Raw genomic sequence first — 21,970 nt, 5'->3', positions numbered from 1 at the left:
TCATCACTATTCCGAGATTAGATCGGTCAAGAGTCTTAGCAGTGTTTTTACGAAGAAAGAACACAATTATGGAGCCGTGGTAGAGGCATCTTATTCCACCATTTCTTCGTCGCATTCATAAGGCAGTGGAGCCTTCCAATCATTCAGCTACAAACCTTGTAACTTATTGCTCTCATACTTCTCTTTCACAAGGTTAATTTTGTTTTACTGTTGTCATATCAATATTTTTATTAGGTTTCTAGTCAGGAGCAATGGTCAACAGGCATGCCAAGTCTCTCGAGGCCTTTTTATCAGGTAAAATCGTGTTTCGGTTTTTGAATGACAAATGTTAGTATGTTAGTTTTATTTTTAATTACAAAATGTTGTCAAATTGTGGCACTAAAGTATAGATGAATTTGAACAAATTGCCATTTTCTATGGTATGCAATTTAGTACAAAATGCTGTCGAATAAACTGTTGTTTTCCGCGATCTGCGATTGACAACACTGGTTGGTTTAGAAGTTTGGTGCTTAGGTTTAGTTAGAATGGATGATATATTATATTCTCATGTATGCCAAAACTGATTTGATCTTTTTGAGTTCGTTTCCAGTTGTGCGGTATGGATCACAATAAACCAATTAGTTTAACCACTGTTCTATTTACTCTCCGTTTCATGTACAAATCTTTGAAGACATGAAACAAATCGAAAATAAGGTGAAAGTTTTGTAATCGAAAGTGAAAACAGAAAATGAATTCTAATTAGTTGCCATTTTGGATTTGCTTAGATTAGATTTCCATTGTAGGCTGTGTCAACCTGTTTTCTTGGACTAAATGATCATACCGTTTTCTTGTTCAAATTTATCTTCCAGCTAACCAAATCTCAGTCTTGGGGCACACTGAGGTTGTGTTAAAATTATTATATATCGATCTGCAAAGATTTATTTTGCTACTGAAAATATCTTAATTTCATGTTTTGTATTTTATTAGTGGCATAATTATATTTCAGGGAATTTCAAGTTCTACCATACCAAGTTTCTCAATAAAACATCTGAGGAGCACCTGTTATGTCGCCTTTAGTTCCACTTTCATTAGTAGGTAGTTCAAAAGGTGTTACTAAGGCAGAAAAAGTTCAAGCAATAGTAAAGAAAATAAAGCAGGTTTGAGATACCCTATGTCTTCATGATCTTGAGGATTGATGGATTGCTTTTGATTTTCATTTATGTGTGATTTTGCTGTAAGTGCCTTACATTCAATGGTAAAAGAAGTTTATAATACAAGACATGTCAAATGCGGAAGTGGGAGGGTCAAGAGCTAAAAGAAGTTTATTTTCAAAATTGCAATATGCATGTGTGTTAGGGGTTACTTGAGGGTCACGTAACTACTTGCAAAAGTCACAGAAAATCTTGTAAACTGTAATACACGATAAAAACAATAATATTAGAATAAAGTTGTGTGATGATAAAAGGCCACAAATTAATACCTGATACATACAGTTATGGAAATGCCAGTGCCAGTATCAGGATATGGAGAGATGTATATTTTCAGGTATATTCAAGAAATCAACAAATTCAGCTTTCTAAAAAGAGCTGGGATGTCACGACGAGATCTCGTTTTTTGAGGTGTTTTGCGCCGCCGTCGCTGTCTGTTTGGTGTGCCGCCGTCAAGCTCTCCTTGAGCGTTCCTTCCTCTCTGTTCGTTTTCTCTGTGCAAGATATGGTGGTGGTTTGCTACATCCAGATCGGCGGTCAGTGTCCACGTTCAGTTGTGGTTTTGGGTATGCTTGCGGTTAGTTTGCTCTCTGTTGGTGTTGCGTCGGTTCTTGCTCGTGGTGTAGCGGCGGTGGCTTTTCTGTTTTTTATTGTTTTTTTGTTTTTTGTTGTTTCTGATCGGAGATTGTGGGTGGTATCAGACGTGGACTGTTTTGTGGTGATTTGTTTCGAAAACCCGGAAGGGGTTTGGTTCTATAAACCCGAAAGGGCTGTTGGTAACTAACGTGTTGAACTCATCCCTTGATCTGGGTTCAAACACGTCTGAAACTGGTTGAGTTGGTGGTCTTGTGCTTGATTCTCTGATGTTGTTTCAAGTATGATGATATCTGCAGGTCTCAAGTCGTCAGGCCTACCTCCGCATCAGTGCTGTCTTATTTTCCGTCTCAGTTCCTGTGATTGATCTCGAAATGTTTTGCTCGAAAGAGCTCCTATGCCTGCTGCTTTGTTCAGGGGGGTCTGGTACGTGGATTTGTTACCGTGTTGACGGTCGATCCATTCGCCTACTTTAAACCCTTTTTTGATTCTTACGAATGTTCACTCCACATCTTTTTTTTGTAATCTGATTTCGCGCCCGTACGCGGGTTTGCTAGATTGCGTCCGTGTGTGAGTGTTTGTTTTGTTAGGGTTGACTAGGGTTGATCGCATGGTCTGTTTTATCTCGTTGTATCCCCGTTTTGGTTGTACCTGGGTCAAGTCTAATGTCCCCCCAGTCTCTGTATCATTTTACTTTTATTTATAAAAATATTTGCCTAAAAAAAAATGAAGAGCTGGGATATGTAAGGGGACAAAATGGTATTACAAAACTCTAGTAAGGAATCCACACAGTCACACTAATCGGAACCCTTAAATCAAATATCAGATGAATCCGCCTATCTTAAACACGAAAACTCAAATCTTAAAAGCAAATTCAATATGTGCACTTCATGAGCTGGTCAGGTGACTTCGAATTCCCCGAAAACAAGCAAGGAAACTCTCAAGACTGAAAACATGTTTACTATTTTATATTATGAGGGGGAGAATGTACATTTATATAGGCAGGGGTCTCCTAGTTAATCCCCAATTAATAGGGAAGATTAATCAATACAATAAATAGTGAAGATAAAACAAAATAGTTGCAACTTTTCAATATCTCAACGTAAACTAAATCCCATAAATATCTAGTGGATCTCTATCTTTATTTGCCCGTCTAAGCTGTGCAAGACATCATATATGTCAACAAAGTAGATGCTTAATTTGTCTCCAGCAATGAATTCATATACTATGTTGTTCACCTCAATAAAACTGACACCCGGGACCTTTTCCACACCTGCATCCTGCATAACCTTCCTTACCATCCGGGATTCATTCCATCTACCAAGTGAAGCATAGGTATTGGACAAGAGTGAATAATTTCCGCAATGGCCAGGCTCCAACACTGTGAGATGACGCAAAGCTTCCTCGGCTAGCTCAGCATCACCGCACCTAGTAGAGGCAGCAAGAAGTGATCCCCATATAGCTGCATTTGCTTCAAAGGGCATCCGCAAAACCATTTCTTTTGCTTCTTGAAGATGACCAGCACGCCCAAGCAAATCAATCATGCAGCCATAATGCTCAATTTTAGGTTCAATTCCATATCTAGACCTCATAGATGTGAAATAATCGCGGCCTAGTTCAACCAACCCAACATGGCTACAAGCAGAAAGGATAGCGATAAAAGTGACTTCATTTGGCTTGACTCGATCCTCTTTCTCCATGCAGGAAAATACACGAAGGGCTTCCTTTCCTAGACCATGTAAAGCAAGCCCGGCGATCATTGTTGTCCATGTTATAATTGTTTTATGCTTCATATTCTCAAACAATTCTAGTGCTTTCCTTATGTTTCCTGATTTGGCATACATGTCTATGAGTGAGTTGTAAAGAGGAACAATCTTGCTCAATTTGTGTTTTTCAATGTAGTTGTGAATCCACTCTCCCAAGTGTAGAGCACCCAAATCAGCACACGCAGATAGCACAGCCAAAATGGCAATTTCATCTGGCTTCACATTCTCAAGCTGCATTCTACGGAAGAGCTTAATTGCCTCATTCGGATTATGAGCCTGCATAGACATTTGGTAAACATATTAGAACAGTACAAAACTGAATATATGATTCAATTCAATGTTTGACATCCAATAAAAATTCACTCTTTTACCACACCACCTCACTTCTGTAACTGTATTTTAAATTTTAAATTAAGTGAATGCCATGAAAATAACTTGATGCTAGTATAAAACTAATTTAGACTGCTAGTGTATATCCATTAAACTCTTCTTCACACATTAGTTTAAGACAGTTCAAGATTTAGTTTCTATCTAGTCATGCACTCACACGGTTGAGGATCTCACCCGCCGTTAGATAAAAATCAGACATTTCAAATTCCAAATGTATCTTAAAAGTCAAAATACATGTCATCTTATAATCATCTAACGGTCAAGACTCCTTGACGGTACGACTGTGTAGTTTTCCCGACAATAAGAAATCTGGGTCCACAAAATATGTTGCAATATGAATTCCATGTAGTCAGGAGACTCTGCATTCACAAAGTCAACACATGAGTGGTCGGCCATTCCAGTCGAATGAACCGGTTGCGTGAATGCAAAATATCCCAACTATACGAAATCCATTTCCTATTCCCTTAAAACATTACCTGCGTGTAACCCGAAATCATGGCGGTCCACGAAAAAACATCCTTATCTCTTTCAAGCATAGAATCAAACAGCTTCCTTGCATTAGAAACATCACCAACTTTAACATAAGCAACAATCATAGCATTCAAAACACAACCATTTCCTCCAAACTCATCAAACAGCTTCCTTGCAGAACAAACATCATAACAAGAATACATTTGAATCAACGAACTACAAACACTAACATTCTTATCCAAACCAGTAACAACACCAACACAATGAATTTGTTTCCCCAAACCAAAATCATTTAAACAAACAACAGATTTCAAAACATAAGGCAAAGAGTAAGAATCAAACGAGAGTCCGAGACGTCGAACGGAGCGGAATATCGAAACAGCGAGTTTAGCGTTTGATGAGTAAAGTGCGTAGATGATGTTGTTGTAGACGAAGATGGGAAATGGACGGTTGTGATTGAAGGTGAAGATTGAGTAGGAGTAGGATGGGTAATTGAGGGAAGCGGTTTTGTGAATGAAACGGGAGAGGTTGATGTCGTTTTGGAAGAGAGCGTGTTTTAGGATGAAAGTGTGGGTTTGTTGAAGGTGGGTTAAGGTAGTGCATTGTGAGAGTAGTTGTTGGAGTTGTTGTGTTGTGTTTGAGAGTGTTCTAATCAAGGGTGAATTCATTGATGATATGTGAAATCATCATGTTCCATGTTTTTGTTTCTTTTGCTCCTTAAAAACTTGTATTATTTAATTATTATTAATAATATTTGTATCTTTTCATTGATGTATTATTAATCATTATTACTATTTCAACTACAATCTGACCTCTAAGATTGCTATAAATGAGGTCACTTCCTTCGTGTATCATCATGAATTGAAATATTTAAAATTTGAGTTTCTCATTTGAAAGTTAAAGAGTGGATTCTCTCTTCGTTTATGAGCTAATATGTGTAAATTATGGATCATAGGACACATTTTTAAACTTTTTTCATACGAACTCAATGCTATGAAGTGTTTCAGTTTCTTAATTGGTTTTCTGTTATGTCTTTTAATTCTTGTTTTTGAGTGCATGAAATAACTATCTTGAAAATCTAATTATTGTTTGATTTGAGAAAATATGAATATGATTAGAGAATCTCCTTGACCAAAAGAAGGTGAGAGAATCTCTACACTTATTATAAGTTTCACATGTTAGATAAGAATCTTCGAGATGGGACTCCTAACAGTGCACCACGTTCAAATGCCAATGTCCACGATCACTTTCACTCCACAAAATTTCACTCAGCTTTTCTGGTCAAAATCCACCACCACTAAGAACTCTTCATAGGTAACCCTTTCTAGGAAGTTAATTTTCTTAATGAAAGCACCAATATTAGTATTGTGATTCTTTCTGAATAGGGTTCAAACTCCAGAAGAAAAAGATTAAGAAAAATTTGGAATTCTTCTCTACCAACTCCATTATATCTGTTTACATACATATCAAGAAACTTATTTACCTAAGGCAAAGCATCCTTTGCCAAGTGGACTTTACACAATTCCTAAAAGAAGGAGATGCTAAATAAAAACATACAAAATTGAAATGAAAATAATGCAAAGTTGCAAAGGAGAAGATCAGTACACAAATATAAGCTGCTCCTTTCCTTTAGCGAAAAACTCGTAAACCACTCTAGCATCAAAGTTGCAAAGGAGAAGATCAGTACACAAAAGATTGAATGAAAATTACAATTTGAATATACATTATTATTTATTACTACTTTTTCATTTCTCAACTATAAATTCTTGAATCTCTATTCCAGTATGTCGAGCCCCTCCTTGTACTCTCAATAGAACTTCATCTCCAACTTTCAGTGATGTCACTGGAAAAGCCGTTTTTAACAGTTTATTTCCTGAATAGGGAAACAGACAACACTTGGTGAAATTGAAGAAATTAACAGAAAATAAAGAAATTAATTGAATTACCTTGTACGGGACAAACTAAAGCAACTGTTTCTGCATTCTGCAAAAGTATGCTGATTGTTTGATTGTCTGAGTCTGTCTGAAATGACAATTAGTATGACTAAATCAAAGTTTAGCATTGGTAACAGAAAACAGAAATATTAGAAATTGAAATCCATAGTATGAATTGAAATAAATGTGTTGCTCTTCATAAGATCCTATTTTTAAGATTAACTGGCCCCTTATTCTAATGTTAGTCTATATTGAAGAAGTTTTATAACCATGAAGACATTTGTAATCAAGAAAGCACGAATTGTGTTTCCAAAATAAAACTTCAGACCAATTGATAAGACAAACAATGTTTCAAATTTCAAATTCACTCACAATGATTGTCGAATATTCTAAACTTTCAAAGCTAGGGTAGATCAACCAGATGTTGATGATTAAGGCTGTATATTTTCAAAATAAGGACAACAATAAATGAAAGATTCACGTTGAAAATTCAATCTGAATATACAATCCTCAAGGCTTTTTCATACTGAGAAACTCATGGTACCAATGCATACGTTTAATTTATATGGCAGTTAGTTTTGAAGTAAAAGATTAAGATGTGATACCCTGAAATACTACAATATAGGGTCTTGGTTTCACTACAAGTGTTAAATATGAAAAACTACAAGGGTTTGTTTGGCATATCTCGCACTATTTTAGAACTTTGCAAGAAAAACAAGTGATACAGATTCAGGTTATTTTGTAACTAGCTAGTTTTGAAATAAGTTACGATTTGTTTTAAATCAGTTCTTAACATAAAAAGTTACACCCCTATTGGCCATTGAGTGATTTTCTGAAGAACCATTTTTTAAAAATTTAGGTAGTTCTAAAACATCTTATATTAAAAAACATGTCTAGACATCTTGTTTTTAAATGTTTTTTAAAATGCCTCAAGAGACCTTCTAATCTCACAGAGTATATAGTCGAGCTGTTGACAGTTTTAAGATTTTTTTTTTTATAAAGTAGCATGTAGCACAACAAATTCATAAATGGTGTAAAAAATTGTAAGGAAATATTTTTCCAATCAACTTTTCCACTAATGAGAGTGATAAGGAAGTTTGATTTTTGAAGGGAGGAACATAAGGGTTAGATAGATAAGGGATTGTGGATTCAACTTCTCCATTAACATTTCAAATATTTTCCAATAATTAATGCATACACAAACCTTTGCCTCTACAAGGATTAGTGGTCTACTTTCGATCTTTACACGGCCAACAATTGCAATTCTTTGCCGACCCTGTTGATCGACCACAATCACTTCTTTTCCTGATTTTAATTCTGACAGGTAGGATGTTCTACCGCCTGGAACAGCAATGTAGGCGTGAACTGGTCCCTGTTATTACAAGTAACTGGTGAAAAGGATTCATCATAGAGTTTATCTTGGCAGAAATTCCATAACATCAAACATTCATCTTCCAAGGAAGTAGAGAGAGTGGACTAAACTAAAAATCTGAGCCATGAAGGACTAGTTTGGTTAAACAGATTAATTAAGCGCTTATCATATAAGGACTTGTACATAAACTATCTCTATAACAAAAGATAAAATAAAGTTACACTGTTTACATATATAAGCTATAAGCTATTTTCATAAGCTATCTTGGAGACTTTATGGAAATAAGCTGAAAACAACTTATGAACATATCATAGGTGCTATGTAAGTAGATAAGCTCAAATAAGTCATATTGAAGATGACAACTACACTCATCAACACAAACACTTTTTCTTGAATAAGTTTTTTTAAGTTTGAGCCAGAGAACTGAAGGCACGACTTACCGCATTCACCCGAAAAGGTCTGCTTGCAATGTAATTTGACTCCAAGCATTCCGAATGAACAAGAAATAATCCTCTAGCAAAGGATCCAACCTAAAGAAAGATTTTGACCGTTAAGAATGGCAGCTTTGCTAGATTAAACAACGACCATAAAAATGAATACTTACGAGAAGTCCTTCACCAGGTCTCATAAGACTGCAGAGATCGACACAAACACGATCCCCCATTCCAGCCACTTGAATTTGTGTCACAGTGGCTTTGGTCAAGTTCAATACATTGCTTTCTTCTGTTCTTCGGTCGAAATATTCCTAAAAGATTTAAAACTGAAAGTAAGATGTCGAGCCTCAACATTCAAGAAGCTTCAGATGGAGGGCGAATTACCTTTAGCTCAAGCATAGGCTCAACATCTTCTACTTTCAAAACTATGCCATCTAAACCATGCTCAAGTGCCTATAAAATTCAAAGGTTGCTACTGTAAGGAGAGTTAAAACTGAGACAAAATTTAACCAAACCAACCTGTTACACCCCTACTCATATTTATATACCTCAAGAAATGTCTGAGCTTCGGATGCATTATCAGAGATGGCAAACACAGTCTTTTGGCTGTTTTGGAATGCAGCAATTATATTTTCTGCAGGAATTACCTGAGTGAGCAATTGTGTACAAAGAAAGTTAACATTTTATACATTATTGAAATTGAAAATGGAACAAGTTTTTTTTTTCCAGCAAATATAAATAACCACATTTCTTCAAGTAGAAAGTAAGTTGGTCTCGTCTTCCCTCAGAAAATTCGTAATAATAAACTATGCATAACAGTATGAAAAGAAATTCTTGACTTTGAGATAATCATTAAATTTCAAAAGAATTTTTCACGATTCTCAAACATTCATGCAATTTATTTTATTACAACATTCATGCAATTTATATCATATTAAATAGCATAATTCATTATCTAGACACAGAATAATCAATGGATGACAGGTGTGCCATTATCTACTCGGTGGCAAATGCTGGGGTGGGGAAGTGTCACATGTGGTACGGTGGACCAATACTTGAAAATTACTCAAAACTTTGACGAATACCGACCTCACCACTTTTAAGTAGAAGTCCAGGGTCCACCACATCCTTACGGGTGAGAAAATGACTTGATTAATGTTGATTCAACAAAAACAAGAAAAACTAATATAAGGTAAGTTTTGAGGCACTGATATTCATTTTCCTTGTTATTAGCCGAACCTGCACTGATTGGGTTGATGTTTCAGTTGTAAGTACAAATAATATCAGAAACTTTAATTACGAAACGCGGCACATTATTAGAGTTTCAAACGACTTTCAAGCATTGGTCCACCGTACAGACTATATGAGACAATTCTTCATACTAGAAACGACTCTAAATGATTCACACAGCAGTCTGAAATATACCTGCCAATCTAGTAAATTAACTACAATGTTTTCTGCTTGCTCATCCTCAGGTCTAAGTCGTTCTAGTTCCTCCGGTGTCGAAACGTCGAAAATTGTTGCTACCTTTTTATTTTGTGCATCCAAAATCTCCTTCTCACTAGCAAAAAGAGGACAGATGACTGCAATGGCTGTACTCCGTCATGGCCAAAATTCCAAATATCATAAAATTATAATTCTGTAATAAATTAATATCAAAATATAGAAATCATTAAAAATGTACTTGTCCACTTTTATTTTAATGAACTCAGCCAAAATTCAAAACCACCGACATAACTCAAACTCCATTTTGATCATCACTAAAAACCTAAATGTGCAAAACATTTCCTTTTCGCTTATTTCCAATCATGTATAATCAACAAATTAAACCAGACATTTTTCTATCACCAAAATACCTACCTTTTTTAATTTCATTCAAACACATTGGAACAAAGTTGTACTAAAAAAAGATTAAAATGAAAAACAACAGGGCAATTCGAATAAAATTTTCTTCAATTTGTTTACGAAAAAATTAAATAAAGTATGGTTCGGAGTAATCAAATTGCTATACATGACCAAGACTAATGTAATTGAAGACTTTCAATTTCACAAACCATTTAAGAATTTGGTTAATTTCATAACCAGATTGTTCCTCCCCTCCTAAATTAGTGATTCACTTTGTTATACTAATAATAAAACAATTTGATTTGAAAAATAATGAAAAAGGTTAGAGAGAGAGAGAGTGTATGTAAAATACATGACCAATCATTGGCAAGATGAGGAAGGTTAGATGGGAAAATGAAAGTATTCCATCCTCTTTCAACAGCTGCAGTCATAACCTGCTTGTTCTTTGTCCATATCCATACTTTCTTTGATTTTTTATTACCACTATCCTCCAATGGTGTCCAAGAAGAAGAAGACATTGAAGAAGAACAAGGTTTGTGGTGCAAACGTGTGTAGGAAGTAGAAGGTGGTGGAGTGAATTGTGCAAATCCAATTTGCGACAGTAAAGACATCTTAGTCAGAGGTGTCTGTACTCAACACCAACAAACAACGTTAGTTCATCACTTCAATTTCTTTTTTATTTATTTAAATTACAATTTTGATACCACTGTTTTGTTTTCACTCATTTATCAAATTAATTTTTCTATTTTAAAATAAAACTACTAATAAAATGGTGAAACTTAAATTGTAATTTCATTAATTTGATATTGTGTCATTTCCTCTTAAAATGTCAAATCGTCATTTTTTTAAGGGCACAAAACAAGACAGAGGTACCAAAATTTAATGATTTTAAAATAGGAGAATTAATTTCGTAAATAAGTGGAAATACGGAGACTAAAACTGTAATTAAACCATATTTATTTTATGATTGGGCCAATAGGGGATGTGTTGACGTCAATTGAAGTCTCTTTTTATTTTTATTTATCTTTGTATGTATCAACAATAATCTTGCAATAGTTTTGGCTTAAATGATAATGATAACTTATGTAATTTATTTACAAAATTTTCTTAGAATGGTGTACAAGTGTTAGATTCTATATAATTCGTCTTTATTTAAAAAAGGGTTAATAGGTCTTTACTCCCCTGTAATATAGGGCACTTTTGGTTTTGCCTCCTGTAAATTTTTTTTTTTAGATTCCGTCCTTGTAAAATGAAGATTCTTCAAGATTGCCCCCTGAGCCCCGTGACTCAGCAGAATCTATGATATGGCACCTACATGACATTTTTTTTTGGATGCCAAGTGTAAAAAATAATTTACATGTCATTTAAATTTAAAAAAAATAAAAAAAATCTATTTTTTTTTAAAAAACGAAAAATAATTTAAAAATCAGAAAAAAAATAGAAATTTTTTTTCAAAAATTTAAAAAATTGAATTTTTTTTTTAAAAATAAAGTTCCAGATTTTTTTTAAAATACTTCCTAATTCTTTTTAAAAAATCGAAAAAAATTTAAAAATTCAGATTTTTAAAAAAAATTAAGTTCCGGATTTTTGTTAAAATCAGAAAAAACATTCAGATTTTTTTAATTTAATTTTTAAAATAAAAAAAATATTTTATATTTCAAAATCTTTATCCAGAAATTTTATAAATTCTTTTTTGAAATTAAATAATTAGAAAAAAATTCAAATATTTTTTACAAATTCAAAAAAATTAGATAATACTTTTTTTTTTCCAAATTGAATCATTTTAATTTAATTCGGATTGTTTTTTAAATTTAGGATAATTTTTTTGGAAAATTTGGAAATATATTAAGTTCGAGAATGGAAACGGTATACCATATGGATTTTCCTGTCATTGATGGGAAATATATTAAGTTAGCATTTAGAAAAAAATTCCTGAATTTTTACGAATTTATTTTTTATTTAAAAAAAATCATTTTTTTTTCTGAAATTAGGAAGTATTTTTTTAAAAAAAAACTGAATTTTATAAAAAATTTCAAAAACAAATCAGAATTTTTTCTAAATTTAAAATTTTCGAAAATATCTGAAGTTAAGATTTTAAAAATTTAAATAAAATCAATTTTTTTTTCAGATTAAATAGTTGGAATTTAAAAACATTTATATCCAAATTTTTAAAAATTAAAATATTTTCCAGAATTTTCATTCTTTGTAGAAAAAATTAAAAAAACATTTTTATTTCGAAAAAGATAAGACAATTTTCTATTTCAGAAAAAAAAATCTAAATGTTTTTTAATTTTTGGAAAAAAAATTTAATTTTTTTTCGATTTAAAAAAATAGTTTGAATTTTTTCAGATTTTTTAAAATTTTGGAAATTAATTTTCAGATTTTTTAAAATATGATTTTTGGTTTTTTAAATAAAAATGACGTTTTACACGTGGCAAGCAAAAAAAAATAAAAAATAAAAAGAAAAAGCCATGTAGGCGCCACATCATAGATTCTGCTGAGTCACAGGGCTCAGAGGGCAATCTTGAAGAATCTTCATTTTACAAGGACGGAATCTAAAAAAAAAAATTTACAGGGGGCAAAACCAAAAGTGTCCTATATTACAGGGGGTAAAGACCTATTAACCCTTTAAAAAATCTACCTGAACAAGTTTGTATTTATTTTTTGTTTTGTATAAGCCTTTTGATTTCAAGAATATTGAAGTAAAGAGTGTCTATTGAAATTTCTGTATTGAAATTTTTGTTTACATTTATTTCATATGTCCACATCACTTACTGATAATACTTAATAAACACCATTTTTCTCCAATCCAGCACCTCAAAATAAATTATTAAATAGGTCCCACAAATAATTTTATATCATTACACTTTAACAACATTTATTTATTTTATTAGATTTATTAAATGAAACTCATTTAAATGAAAGAGAGATAGGGAGCTTCCATAGCCACCCATATATTATTCTCCACAATAGGAGTGCCTCTTTAATGTGGTGCTAAATAGGTGAAGCACCCACCATTGTAGATGGTCTTAGGGAGAAAGCCTATTTTTAATTTGTTTTTTTTTACAATGGCCAAAATCATAAATAACCCTTGAAAGAATGGTTTAGTCATCAACCCAGAAGCCCGCAAATCGGTTCTAGTATGTAACTTTCCAATGTGTACTTTCGAACAAAAATATAGTTTTGTCTTGCCTTTCAGAGATTTTTGAAAATGTGGAGGGTGGGCAAAGTTGTTTCCAAAAGAAACTGAGATAGCCAAATCACTGCCCAAACATAAAAATTGAATATAAAATGGGGAGAAAATGCCTCCTATTATGTACGTGATATGCCAAACGAAACGAACACATAATATCCTTCTATAACTATACCAAAATTTGTCTCTACAGCACATGTAAATTCAATTTCTCCACAGTAACATCAATGCTGTTAAAGACTGGCCTATGGGACACTAATGAAAATGTCAAGAACAAAATTTAATCCAAGAGAAAGCTGAAGTACGCAAGTTATACCATAAAGAAATGAAGAAAAAACCATGCGCTACACATTGGGATTGTTTTACTTCCATGTTTTGGATTCGAGATGATGGTAATGTCGAATTTGCAGCACCAAGTCATGCGAAGATTGTTTGAAGAAGCACTTCCTTAACCTTTTTGAATTCAAAACAGTCTATACTTGCACCAAGCATCATGAAGCCTCACTAGAATCTTCTGAATCTGAAATATCAGCCATCTTCTCAAGCGAATCTAGGTTGCCAGCTTCAGAAGTTGTGTGTATTCTGAGTTGCTCAGCATCATCGCTGAGGAAAAAGAAAACAAAGAAACATTTCTATCTGAGCATGCTACTTTAGTATTCTGACCAGAGACAGTACTATTGAGAAAAAAGTTCAAATGGATTTCTAGCATGCTGTACATTCATAGTATCTTCTGTCTATCTTTAACGAGATCTATATTTATGTGTGAATGCTGAGAGAGATATCAAGTTCTTTAAGAAACTTCAAAGAGAGGAAGCAATAGTTAGAAGTAAAATGTTAAGCGTTGATTCTTCTCACTTTTTTCCCAGTCAATTTAACTAGTATGAAGCAGAACAACAATAAAAACCAAGAATAGAGAGCGTACTCTGTAACCCCGAATATTTCCTTGACAACTAAGGAGCTATCTTTTGAACAGAACTCTGGCAGCTGGAATCAGAATAACGGTAGAAATTATAATCAACTCATACAATAAAACATAACAGACAAAATAACAAGAATAGACATCGACCTTTTGCCTAAAAAAAATATAAAGAATCAGAAAATTTCAGAGCAGCAAGCAACTAAATTATTAATGTAAAAGGTTAATACATGTACCGAAGAGTTAACAAAAAGGCTTCTTCCTAAAACCAGAAGATAGAACTCCTCCTATCCAGAACAAAGTGTGATCTTTTGAGCATTTTCCCAAAACAAACATTGCAACAACCATAACCTTTACCTTTTAAGTGGCATGAGCTATATGGATCAAAAGACATCATCATGTCCTATTACGAATCATGTCTAATGACATCATTTAAATCCAAATAGTTCTTGGTGATTTGAACCATATCTTTACGTGGTCAATCCCTATAACTATCACTAACAATTGAATTATTTTTTTATCTTATCTACCATCTTCATTGTCACCTCTACAGGTCTTCTTCGCACATGTCCTCTTGAAACATGAATTGGGCCTAAAAAACAAATTTGTAAGGTGAGGCCAGCCCAAGCTTTATAAGCACTACTTAAGCCATATATCAAGACATTGCTCGACAAAATTCACACCCTTACACCCAACACAATGAAGGTGTTGGAGGCTGCAATGAAGGCAACCCAAACGCCACCATTAGGCGGCTAGGGGTGGACTGTATTTAAGGCAGAATTTCCAACATGTCCAAACCACCAAAGACGGGATACTCTACCTTGTTTTCCATAATAGGTGCTATCCGAAATTTCTCACCAAAAATCATTCCCAATTGTATTTCGTCTTGTGGCCTTCTCAAATGCATCTCGCCCAACTCTTACAAAGCTCATCCCTTTTATATATAGATTTGTTGTCTATGAAAGGATGGTATGATCCTAAGGTAACCTGATCTAGTGAACCTCTTCATCGTACGTGCAACAACACAAAAGCAAGCTCTTCATCTCTGTTCTCTCCGCAAAAGCAACCTCTTCATTTCTGAAACAGGTTCGTTCATACTTCATCTTTTTTTTTTTGCGTTCAATCTCTGTTTAGAAACACACCCTCTTTGTTTCTCTTTCACAAATATTTTTCTAATTCCCTTTCAGGAAGGGAGTTTTGTTGATCTCTGTTTCTGTGACTATATGTTGATCTCTTTTTTGTTCCAATTCAATATGAAATAGATCTGGCAAGTAGTTCACAACCATCATCATCTAATGCTGTTGATTCCAATGCTCAATTTGTTGAGCTATTTAAATCATCCCTTCCTGACATAGGATGGAAATATAATAGTTTAAGGGACAAGTCTAATACGAAGAAAATCACATGTGATTATTGTTTGATAGAGTCTAATGGTGGAATTTCTAGGGCCAAACAACATCAAATGGAAGTAACAGGAAATGGTAGAGCTTGCAAAAAGACACCGGAGGAGGTGAAATTGATTTTAACTGCTCATGAAGAAAGTAGATTGGCAAAGGTGAAATCTGTTTCATGTGAGGTTCATGAAGATGATGATGAGACAGCACTACTTCAAGAAATATCAAGGACGGTAAATGGGAAAAGGCCAAGGACTGAAGTGGGGAGTATTCCGGCTGCCAAGCAGGGTACTACAAAAGGTCCATTGGATATATTGTTCTACAAAAGTCCTGAGGTTACATTGGGAAAAGGAAAGCAAACAAATATGAAAGATGGTTTTAGTAAGAAAACAAGAGAAACGGCTAACCAATATATAGCTCGCTTTTTTACCTAAATGGAATTGCGTTCAACGTTGCAAAATCAAAAAGTTTCAAATTTATGGTTGAAGCAGTTGGTCAATATTGACCAATTAGGACCATATTGACCAATTGCTTCAACTATCAATTTGAAACTTGTTGATTTTGCAACGTTGAACGAAATTCAATTTAGGTAAAAAAAAAAAAAAAAAGCGAGCTATATATTGGTTAGCCATTTCTCTTGCTTTCTTACTAAAATCATCTTCGATATTTGTTTGCTTTCCTTTATCCAATGTTTCCTTAAGACTTTTGTACAACAATATATCCGATGGGCCTTTTACAGTACCTTTCTTGGCAGCCGGAATACTCCCCACTTCAGTTTTTGGCCTTTTCCCATTTACCCATCTTTGATATTTCTTGAAGTAGTGCTGTCTCATCATCATCTTCATGAACCTCATGAAACAGATTTCACCTTTGCCAATCTACTTTCTTCATGAGTAGTTTCACCTCCTCCGGTGTCTTTTTGTAAGCTCCAACATTTCCTGTTACTCCCATTTGATGTTGTTTGGCCCTAGAAATTCTACCCTTAGACTCTATCAAACAATAATCACATGTGGCTTTCTTCGTATTAATCTTGTTCCTTAAACTGTTATATTTCCATCCTATGTCAGGAAAGGATGGTTTGAATAGCTCAACAGAGGAAGCAACAAATTGAGCACTGGAATCAACAACATAGGATGATGATGGTCGAGAACTACTTGCCAAAGCTATTTCCTATTGAATTGGAACAGAACAAAGATCAACATAACAAAACACCCTCTCTGAATTACAAAACAAAACACCCTTTATGAATTACAAAACAGAATTACAGAATAACAAAACTCCCTTTCTGAAAGGGAAAACAATTTCTGGAAAGGAATTAGAAAAATATTTGTGAAAGAGAAACAGAAACAGAGAAGGTGTGTTTCTAAACAGAAATTAACGCAGATAAAAAAAAAGATGATTAAGATGAAGCATGAACGAACCTGTTTCAGAAATGAAGAGAGGAGAACAAAAATGAAGTGATGAAGAGGTTGCCTTTACGGCTGAAGAGATGAAGAGCTTGCTTTTGTGTTGTTGTACGTACAATGAAGAGGTTGTGTTTTGCGGCTGTGTGTTGCTTCTGATGGGAGAAGAGTGATTTTAGGGTTTCGAAAATTACTAAATTAACCCTCCAAATAGTTTTAAGTGAAGGGCATTCCAGTATTTTACGCATAACCAAAATTGTGCCCGCTTTGACCTTCTATTGACCCGCTCCGCTCCACCAATAGCACCCGTTTCGCCCGCTTTCTCCAAACGCTCCGCTTTGTAGCGCTGCATTGCTTTTTGTCAGTTTTGGCCACTCCGCGCCGCAATAGCGCCGGTAGCGGCCGCTATTGACAACAGAGAAGCTAGCCCACCTCACCTTGATGAGTTTCACTAAGAAACCGGTGGGTGCCTATTTGACTAACATAGGGCTCTGCCTTGTGACTCTACTGGTTAGCATTAAATCTCTCACAGCAGTATAGGTCTTATAATTGTGCAGTAAACGATTAATGTTAAGCTTGTGTGTGGTCTTTTTGTATAACAAATTACACTGAAGTATTATTATGTTTTCATTCACCTTACTTGAACTCTATGGTTTACATCTCTCCCTATTTTCTCTTCATTTTGTATGATGGATTCAAGATATTAAAGCCATAGGACTGGTGGTATGGTATATTATCAGGCTTTCCACATCTCCCTAAAACAATTTCAGTATTATTGGCCCATAATAATTGTTGAGCAAATCCGGAAACCACAGTTAAGATTATCATATCAGGTGGTTCTGAGCACTACACATAATTACTGACATTGTATACAGAATGAAAGACAAAAAGAATTATGTTAAATAAACTTTTTAAGGCGACCTACCTCAGATAGATAGAAGACCTTTCCAAAGAGGGCCTGAACAGCTAGTTTTCTCTTGAAACCCTTTTCAGTATAACCTGATTTATTCATTACAATAGGCCCTAAATATCATTGAAATAAAATTTATGTCAGAGAATAGAAGTAATAATGTCCGAACTTCTGCATTTAACTAGATATCAGCAGAAAAAAAATGATTTCATGGACTGAATTAGTTTCTCATGTTCCGTGATTCTGTATCGGTCCTTTTTGATTTACATGTAACTTGCTATTATTTACATGCGTGTTAGCTATGAAACAGCTTAATAGTAATGGTAAACCAGAGTATACAACCCAAATATGCTACCAATTGAGAAACATTATTGTTCATACATAGTTACAATTTCACGCATATTATTAATAGCACACCATAGTACCGACAAATTCGACTAAAAATCCCTCCTATTTTATCCAAATTCATTTTTTCTCCACTGCTATTTTATCCAAATTCATTATTACTGCCACTATTGGTGGTTATTCAATTTTTCCCAAACCTACAAACATAAGGATGTATGGGTTGATTTACTGGGAAGGGATGAAACATGACATTCGATAGTTTAAGGCAGCCTGTGACATTGGTCCGATAAATATATATCAGAGTCTATCCTTGCAGGGATTCTACAGCCTTTAGCAATTCCACCAACATATTGTGGGATCTTAATGGATTTCTTTCACAGGTTACCAAAATGGTAAAGATACAACTCTGCTGGTGGTTGAATCACTAACAAAATATGCCTACATTATTTATATATCTTGTTCTTTTACCACTACGGATCTAGCAGAGGCTTTTCTCAAAGTGGGGGAAGGGGTTCAGTTGCATGGTTTTTCAGCATCAATAGCCTTGGAATTTGGCAAGGTGGCATGCTTGACTAAATTGTTTCACTTAGATGGTACCAAACAAATTCTGTTTTATTTTAATGGCATATGTTAGTATAGTTAGTAGCATTACAACGGGGTGGGGGGATTGAACCCTCTCCCTCCTAATCACTCCACTTCTTAATTCCTCCACCCCAACCACCAAGCCAACCTTGTATATCAAAAACAAACAAACAAATTCAGTTTGATTTATCATCTAAAATCCAATGGCCAATCAAAAGTGATGAATAAGGGCCTGTTTGATTTAGTTTTGCTTTTTAGTTTTTAAATACTCTTGCAAATCAATTTTTAAAAACTATTTTCAAGAAAAAAAAGAATTAAAAAAATCTGTTTGGCAATCTTAGATTTAAAAATTGTTTTAAAGATGAAAAACTAAAAAACTTGTTTGCCAATCCTGTGTATTTTTTAGAAAAGTCAAGGTTGATTTATATTACATTTTTGCCATTAATGAGAAAATGGCAAATTCTCCGTGTTTTTCTAATTTTGGAGTTTCAGAAACTGAAAAGCAAAACCCATATTTGCTGTTTTGGTTTTTTACTTTTAAAAACAGCAAAATGGAAAATAGTTTTTAAAAACAGTTTTACAAAATCATACATCCAAACAAGTTTTAAAGTTTTAAAAACTACAAAACAGTTTTTAAAAAAATAAATCAAACAGGCCCTAAGTGTTTGGAGATCTATTTGACATGCTTGACAGGTAACATAACCAAAAAATGGCATAAATGACCAAGACCCTTTAATGTTACTCAAAGGAACTACTTTTCCCTCGAAGGTACTAATGAATAGGACTTTTCATTGAATTTCCTGCATTTTAAAACCATTTGATTTGAACCATTAAGGTTGGGTGGGCTAGTGGAGTAGTGGTGGTGAATTGTTTGGGTAACTTGTAGAGTCATAAGTTTGAAGCTATATGTCCCAATTTTATAAAAAAACAAGACCATTTGAATTTGACATCATGGACCCAGATATTAAACCTTTGTCGCATCAGAATACTTTTCTACACAGCCTAAGCCAAAATAAACTTCCACGCACAAGGATTCCACAAATGAAAACTGTGTCCAGTATTAATAAGACATTACCTTTGTCTCGCACAATTCTTCGTGAAATTTCATTTAGAATCTCAGCAGCTTGTGAGTCACTTAACGAAGAAGCTCTCCTTAATTGAATTAAATCAGCTACAACATCAGGGTTGAATGGTTTCTCATTCAGAGCATATCGGATATATTTGCGCAAAATTTCTTCCAAACCAAAACCTGTCTGGATATGAATTTGCAGTTGTTACTTAAAATCAGATGGCCACATTTGCACAGGAAGACAGAAGTATAGTAAGCTAGCATACAGAAACATAATTTTCAATGAGATTTTCCCCAGCCCATAAAAAGAAAGCTAAGAACTATTTTTTTTATCTAGACAGATGGCATGATAACTATACCTATATTACTAATAAGCCACAAAGGTGACTACATAATTATCTACTCAATTGCACTAAAGAAACCGTTGAACTGAAAAACATATGATTAGAAAACAAAAAATCTACACATTAACAACAAGAATTTCACCGAAGGTTAGACAGGCAAAAGATGCAATATATGAGAATCAGACTTGACTACAAACGATGAATTGATGATGGTAATTTTATTCAATACCAGTTCTGTAAGATGAATTGATGATGGTAATTTTATTCAATACCAGTTCTGTATTTATGGTATTTTAGTGGAATGATTAATCACTACAATTATTAGTCACAAATTTAACAAGTGATCAATAACCCCCAAAACAAAATGAGGAGCCATACATCATTAAACAACAAACAACAACCATATGCCATATTCAAAGTTTAAAAAGGTCTGTGACTACAATATAAACCTGCAAAATTAAGGGTTTTTTGTCGCTGCGACTACAAAGTGAACACAGTTCAGGGCCACATTTAACTAAGATTTTTCAAAAATATTTTGCGAGGCAAATAGTTCTATATTGCAGTCTGAAACCACAATTTAGAGGTCTACTACACAACAGCATAACCAGAAATTTAAAACATTGACCATAGTGTATCGTTGTTTAAAAGGGTAACCCGGTGCACTAAAGCTCCCGCATATGCAGGGTCCGGGAAGGGATCCCACCATTTGGTGTATTGTACGCAACCTTACCTTGTTATTTACACAAGAGGCTGTTTCCAGGACTTGAACTCGTGACCTTTCAGTCACATGACAACAACTTTACCGGTTGCGCCAAGGTTACCCCTCATAGTGTATTGTTGTTTAAACAAAATATTTGTTAAATTATACACCTCACCTTATTCTCAATAGCTTTGAGATCATCAACCTTAATTTCATCTCTTCCTCTTTGCAACAACTCATCCACCGACTTGCACAGCATTGCATTTTTACCAACCTGCAACAAAGAAACAAACAAAACATTACACATTCCTTTAATCACAATCTACAAAGCACTGACACATGGACACCGTAGTAATTTAAAAAGAAATTAAAGAATTGAATATAATCTCATGTGTCAGTGTCACATCATTATGATACCGGACACGTCTTCCATCAGAAGTGTGCGAGTGCTATCACAATCAACAAAAGTAATAAGAACAATAAAACTAACCAATTTTCGGCGCTGCGCTTTGGGAGAAGTAAACTTCTTAACAGTTTTAACAAACGCAATAACGAACGTAAGACCTAAATAACCAAGAGGAACAGCGAGAATCCACGGCAATGAAGTGGGACCCACTCTGGGACCAGGAATTGCCTGTGTAACTGAACCGGTGAATTCAACAAGGTCAAGAGCCTTTTCTTGAATCCATGGAAGTTCTTCTTCAACTTCAACTTCAATAATTTCTTCTTTAGATTGATTATTAGGGTTAGTATTGTTGGAAGAGTTTTTGGATGATGATGCTGAAGCGACGGTTGAGATTGAAAGTTTTGGGTGGAGTTTAGGGAATGATAAGGGTGGATGAGATTGGAAATGGGTTAGGGATGGGGTTTTGTTAGGGAGAGAGAGGAAGGGAGAAGTGAGAGAAGATGAAGTGAAAGCCATTGGATATAGTTTGGAGGGAAATGAAATTGAGAATGTTTATGTGAAGAAGAAAGAAGGTTCAAACCTTAATCCTCTTCTTCTTCTTCTTCGCTCTAGTAACTGCAGCGTTTAATCTTTCGATTCATTCGCCTCCTTTTTTATATATATATTTTTTTTAATGTGTAATATATCTTTCTTTTTTTAATTAAAAAATATGCAA

The 21,970-nt window shown here is 34.2% G+C and overlaps 3 protein-coding genes and 1 long non-coding RNA gene across 6 annotated transcripts; all 4 read right to left on the bottom strand.

The window, feature by feature from the left end:
- Nucleotides 1-2,719: 2,719 nt before the first annotated feature.
- LOC11421190 (pentatricopeptide repeat-containing protein At5g56310) lies at nt 2,720-5,140 on the bottom strand. The gene is made up of 2 exons (XM_003589778.4): nt 4,414-5,140; nt 2,720-3,823 (listed from the first exon to the last, which is right to left on the bottom strand). Exons 1-2 carry the CDS (start codon nt 5,074-5,076, stop codon nt 2,906-2,908), a joined length of 1,581 nt encoding a protein of 526 aa, XP_003589826.1. The 5' UTR covers nt 5,077-5,140; the 3' UTR covers nt 2,720-2,905.
- Nucleotides 5,141-6,010: 870 nt separating this feature from the next.
- LOC11419834 (3-dehydroquinate synthase homolog) lies at nt 6,011-10,665 on the bottom strand. 3 transcript variants are annotated; one of them, XM_024785187.2, is made up of 10 exons: nt 10,346-10,665; nt 9,574-9,740; nt 8,697-8,795; nt 8,533-8,601; nt 8,319-8,459; nt 8,155-8,244; nt 7,547-7,714; nt 6,355-6,430; nt 6,150-6,281; nt 6,011-6,073 (listed from the first exon to the last, which is right to left on the bottom strand). In XM_024785187.2, the coding sequence occupies exons 1-9, from the start codon at nt 10,602-10,604 to the stop codon at nt 6,154-6,156; spliced, it is 1,197 nt and encodes a 398-aa protein (XP_024640955.1). In that variant the 5' UTR covers nt 10,605-10,665; the 3' UTR covers nt 6,011-6,073; nt 6,150-6,153. The 3 variants fall into 3 exon arrangements, with proteins under 3 accessions (XP_024640955.1, XP_003589825.2, XP_024640911.1); XM_003589777.4 differs by having other exon boundaries at nt 6,011-6,061; XM_024785143.2 differs by having other exon boundaries at nt 6,011-6,281.
- A 2,608-nt stretch (nt 10,666-13,273) lies between these two features.
- Nucleotides 13,274-21,893, bottom strand: LOC11419833 (uncharacterized). The gene is given in 7 exon segments (XM_013611462.3): nt 13,274-13,766; nt 13,768-13,789; nt 14,109-14,170; nt 17,825-17,922; nt 19,812-19,989; nt 21,025-21,123; nt 21,340-21,893. Coding segments are annotated over 7 exon segments (921 nt in total). The 5' UTR covers nt 21,772-21,893; the 3' UTR covers nt 13,274-13,736.
- LOC120580563 (uncharacterized) lies at nt 14,634-17,818 on the bottom strand. Its single transcript, XR_005646288.1, has 2 exons — nt 16,918-17,818; nt 14,634-15,321 (listed from the first exon to the last, which is right to left on the bottom strand). It is a non-coding gene; the product is annotated as an uncharacterized lncRNA (long non-coding RNA).
- Nucleotides 21,894-21,970: the final 77 nt, after the last annotated feature.

Source organism: Medicago truncatula, chromosome 1, assembly GCF_003473485.1.
Source record: "Medicago truncatula cultivar Jemalong A17 chromosome 1, MtrunA17r5.0-ANR, whole genome shotgun sequence".
NCBI lineage: Eukaryota > Viridiplantae > Streptophyta > Magnoliopsida > Fabales > Fabaceae > Medicago > Medicago truncatula.
This window is presented reverse-complemented; position numbering and strand designations above follow the sequence as displayed.

Coding starts and splice junctions, on each gene's coding strand:
- LOC11419834 (XM_024785143.2), bottom strand. CDS start 10,604: ATGTCTTTACTGTCGCAAATTGGATTTGCACAATTCACTCCACCACCT. Junction 8,602..8,696: donor AAGCTCAGACATTTCTTGAG/GTATATAAATAT, acceptor TGAATTTTATAG/GCACTTGAGCATGGTTTAGA. Junction 6,282..6,354: donor TTTAGTTTGTCCCGTACAAG/GTAATTCAATTA, acceptor TTCCCTATTCAG/GAAATAAACTGTTAAAAACG.
- LOC11421190 (XM_003589778.4), bottom strand. CDS start 5,076: ATGAATTCACCCTTGATTAGAACACTCTCAAACACAACACAACAACTC. Junction 3,824..4,413: donor TGATTTCGGGTTACACGCAG/GTAATGTTTTAA, acceptor ATGTCTATGCAG/GCTCATAATCCGAATGAGGC.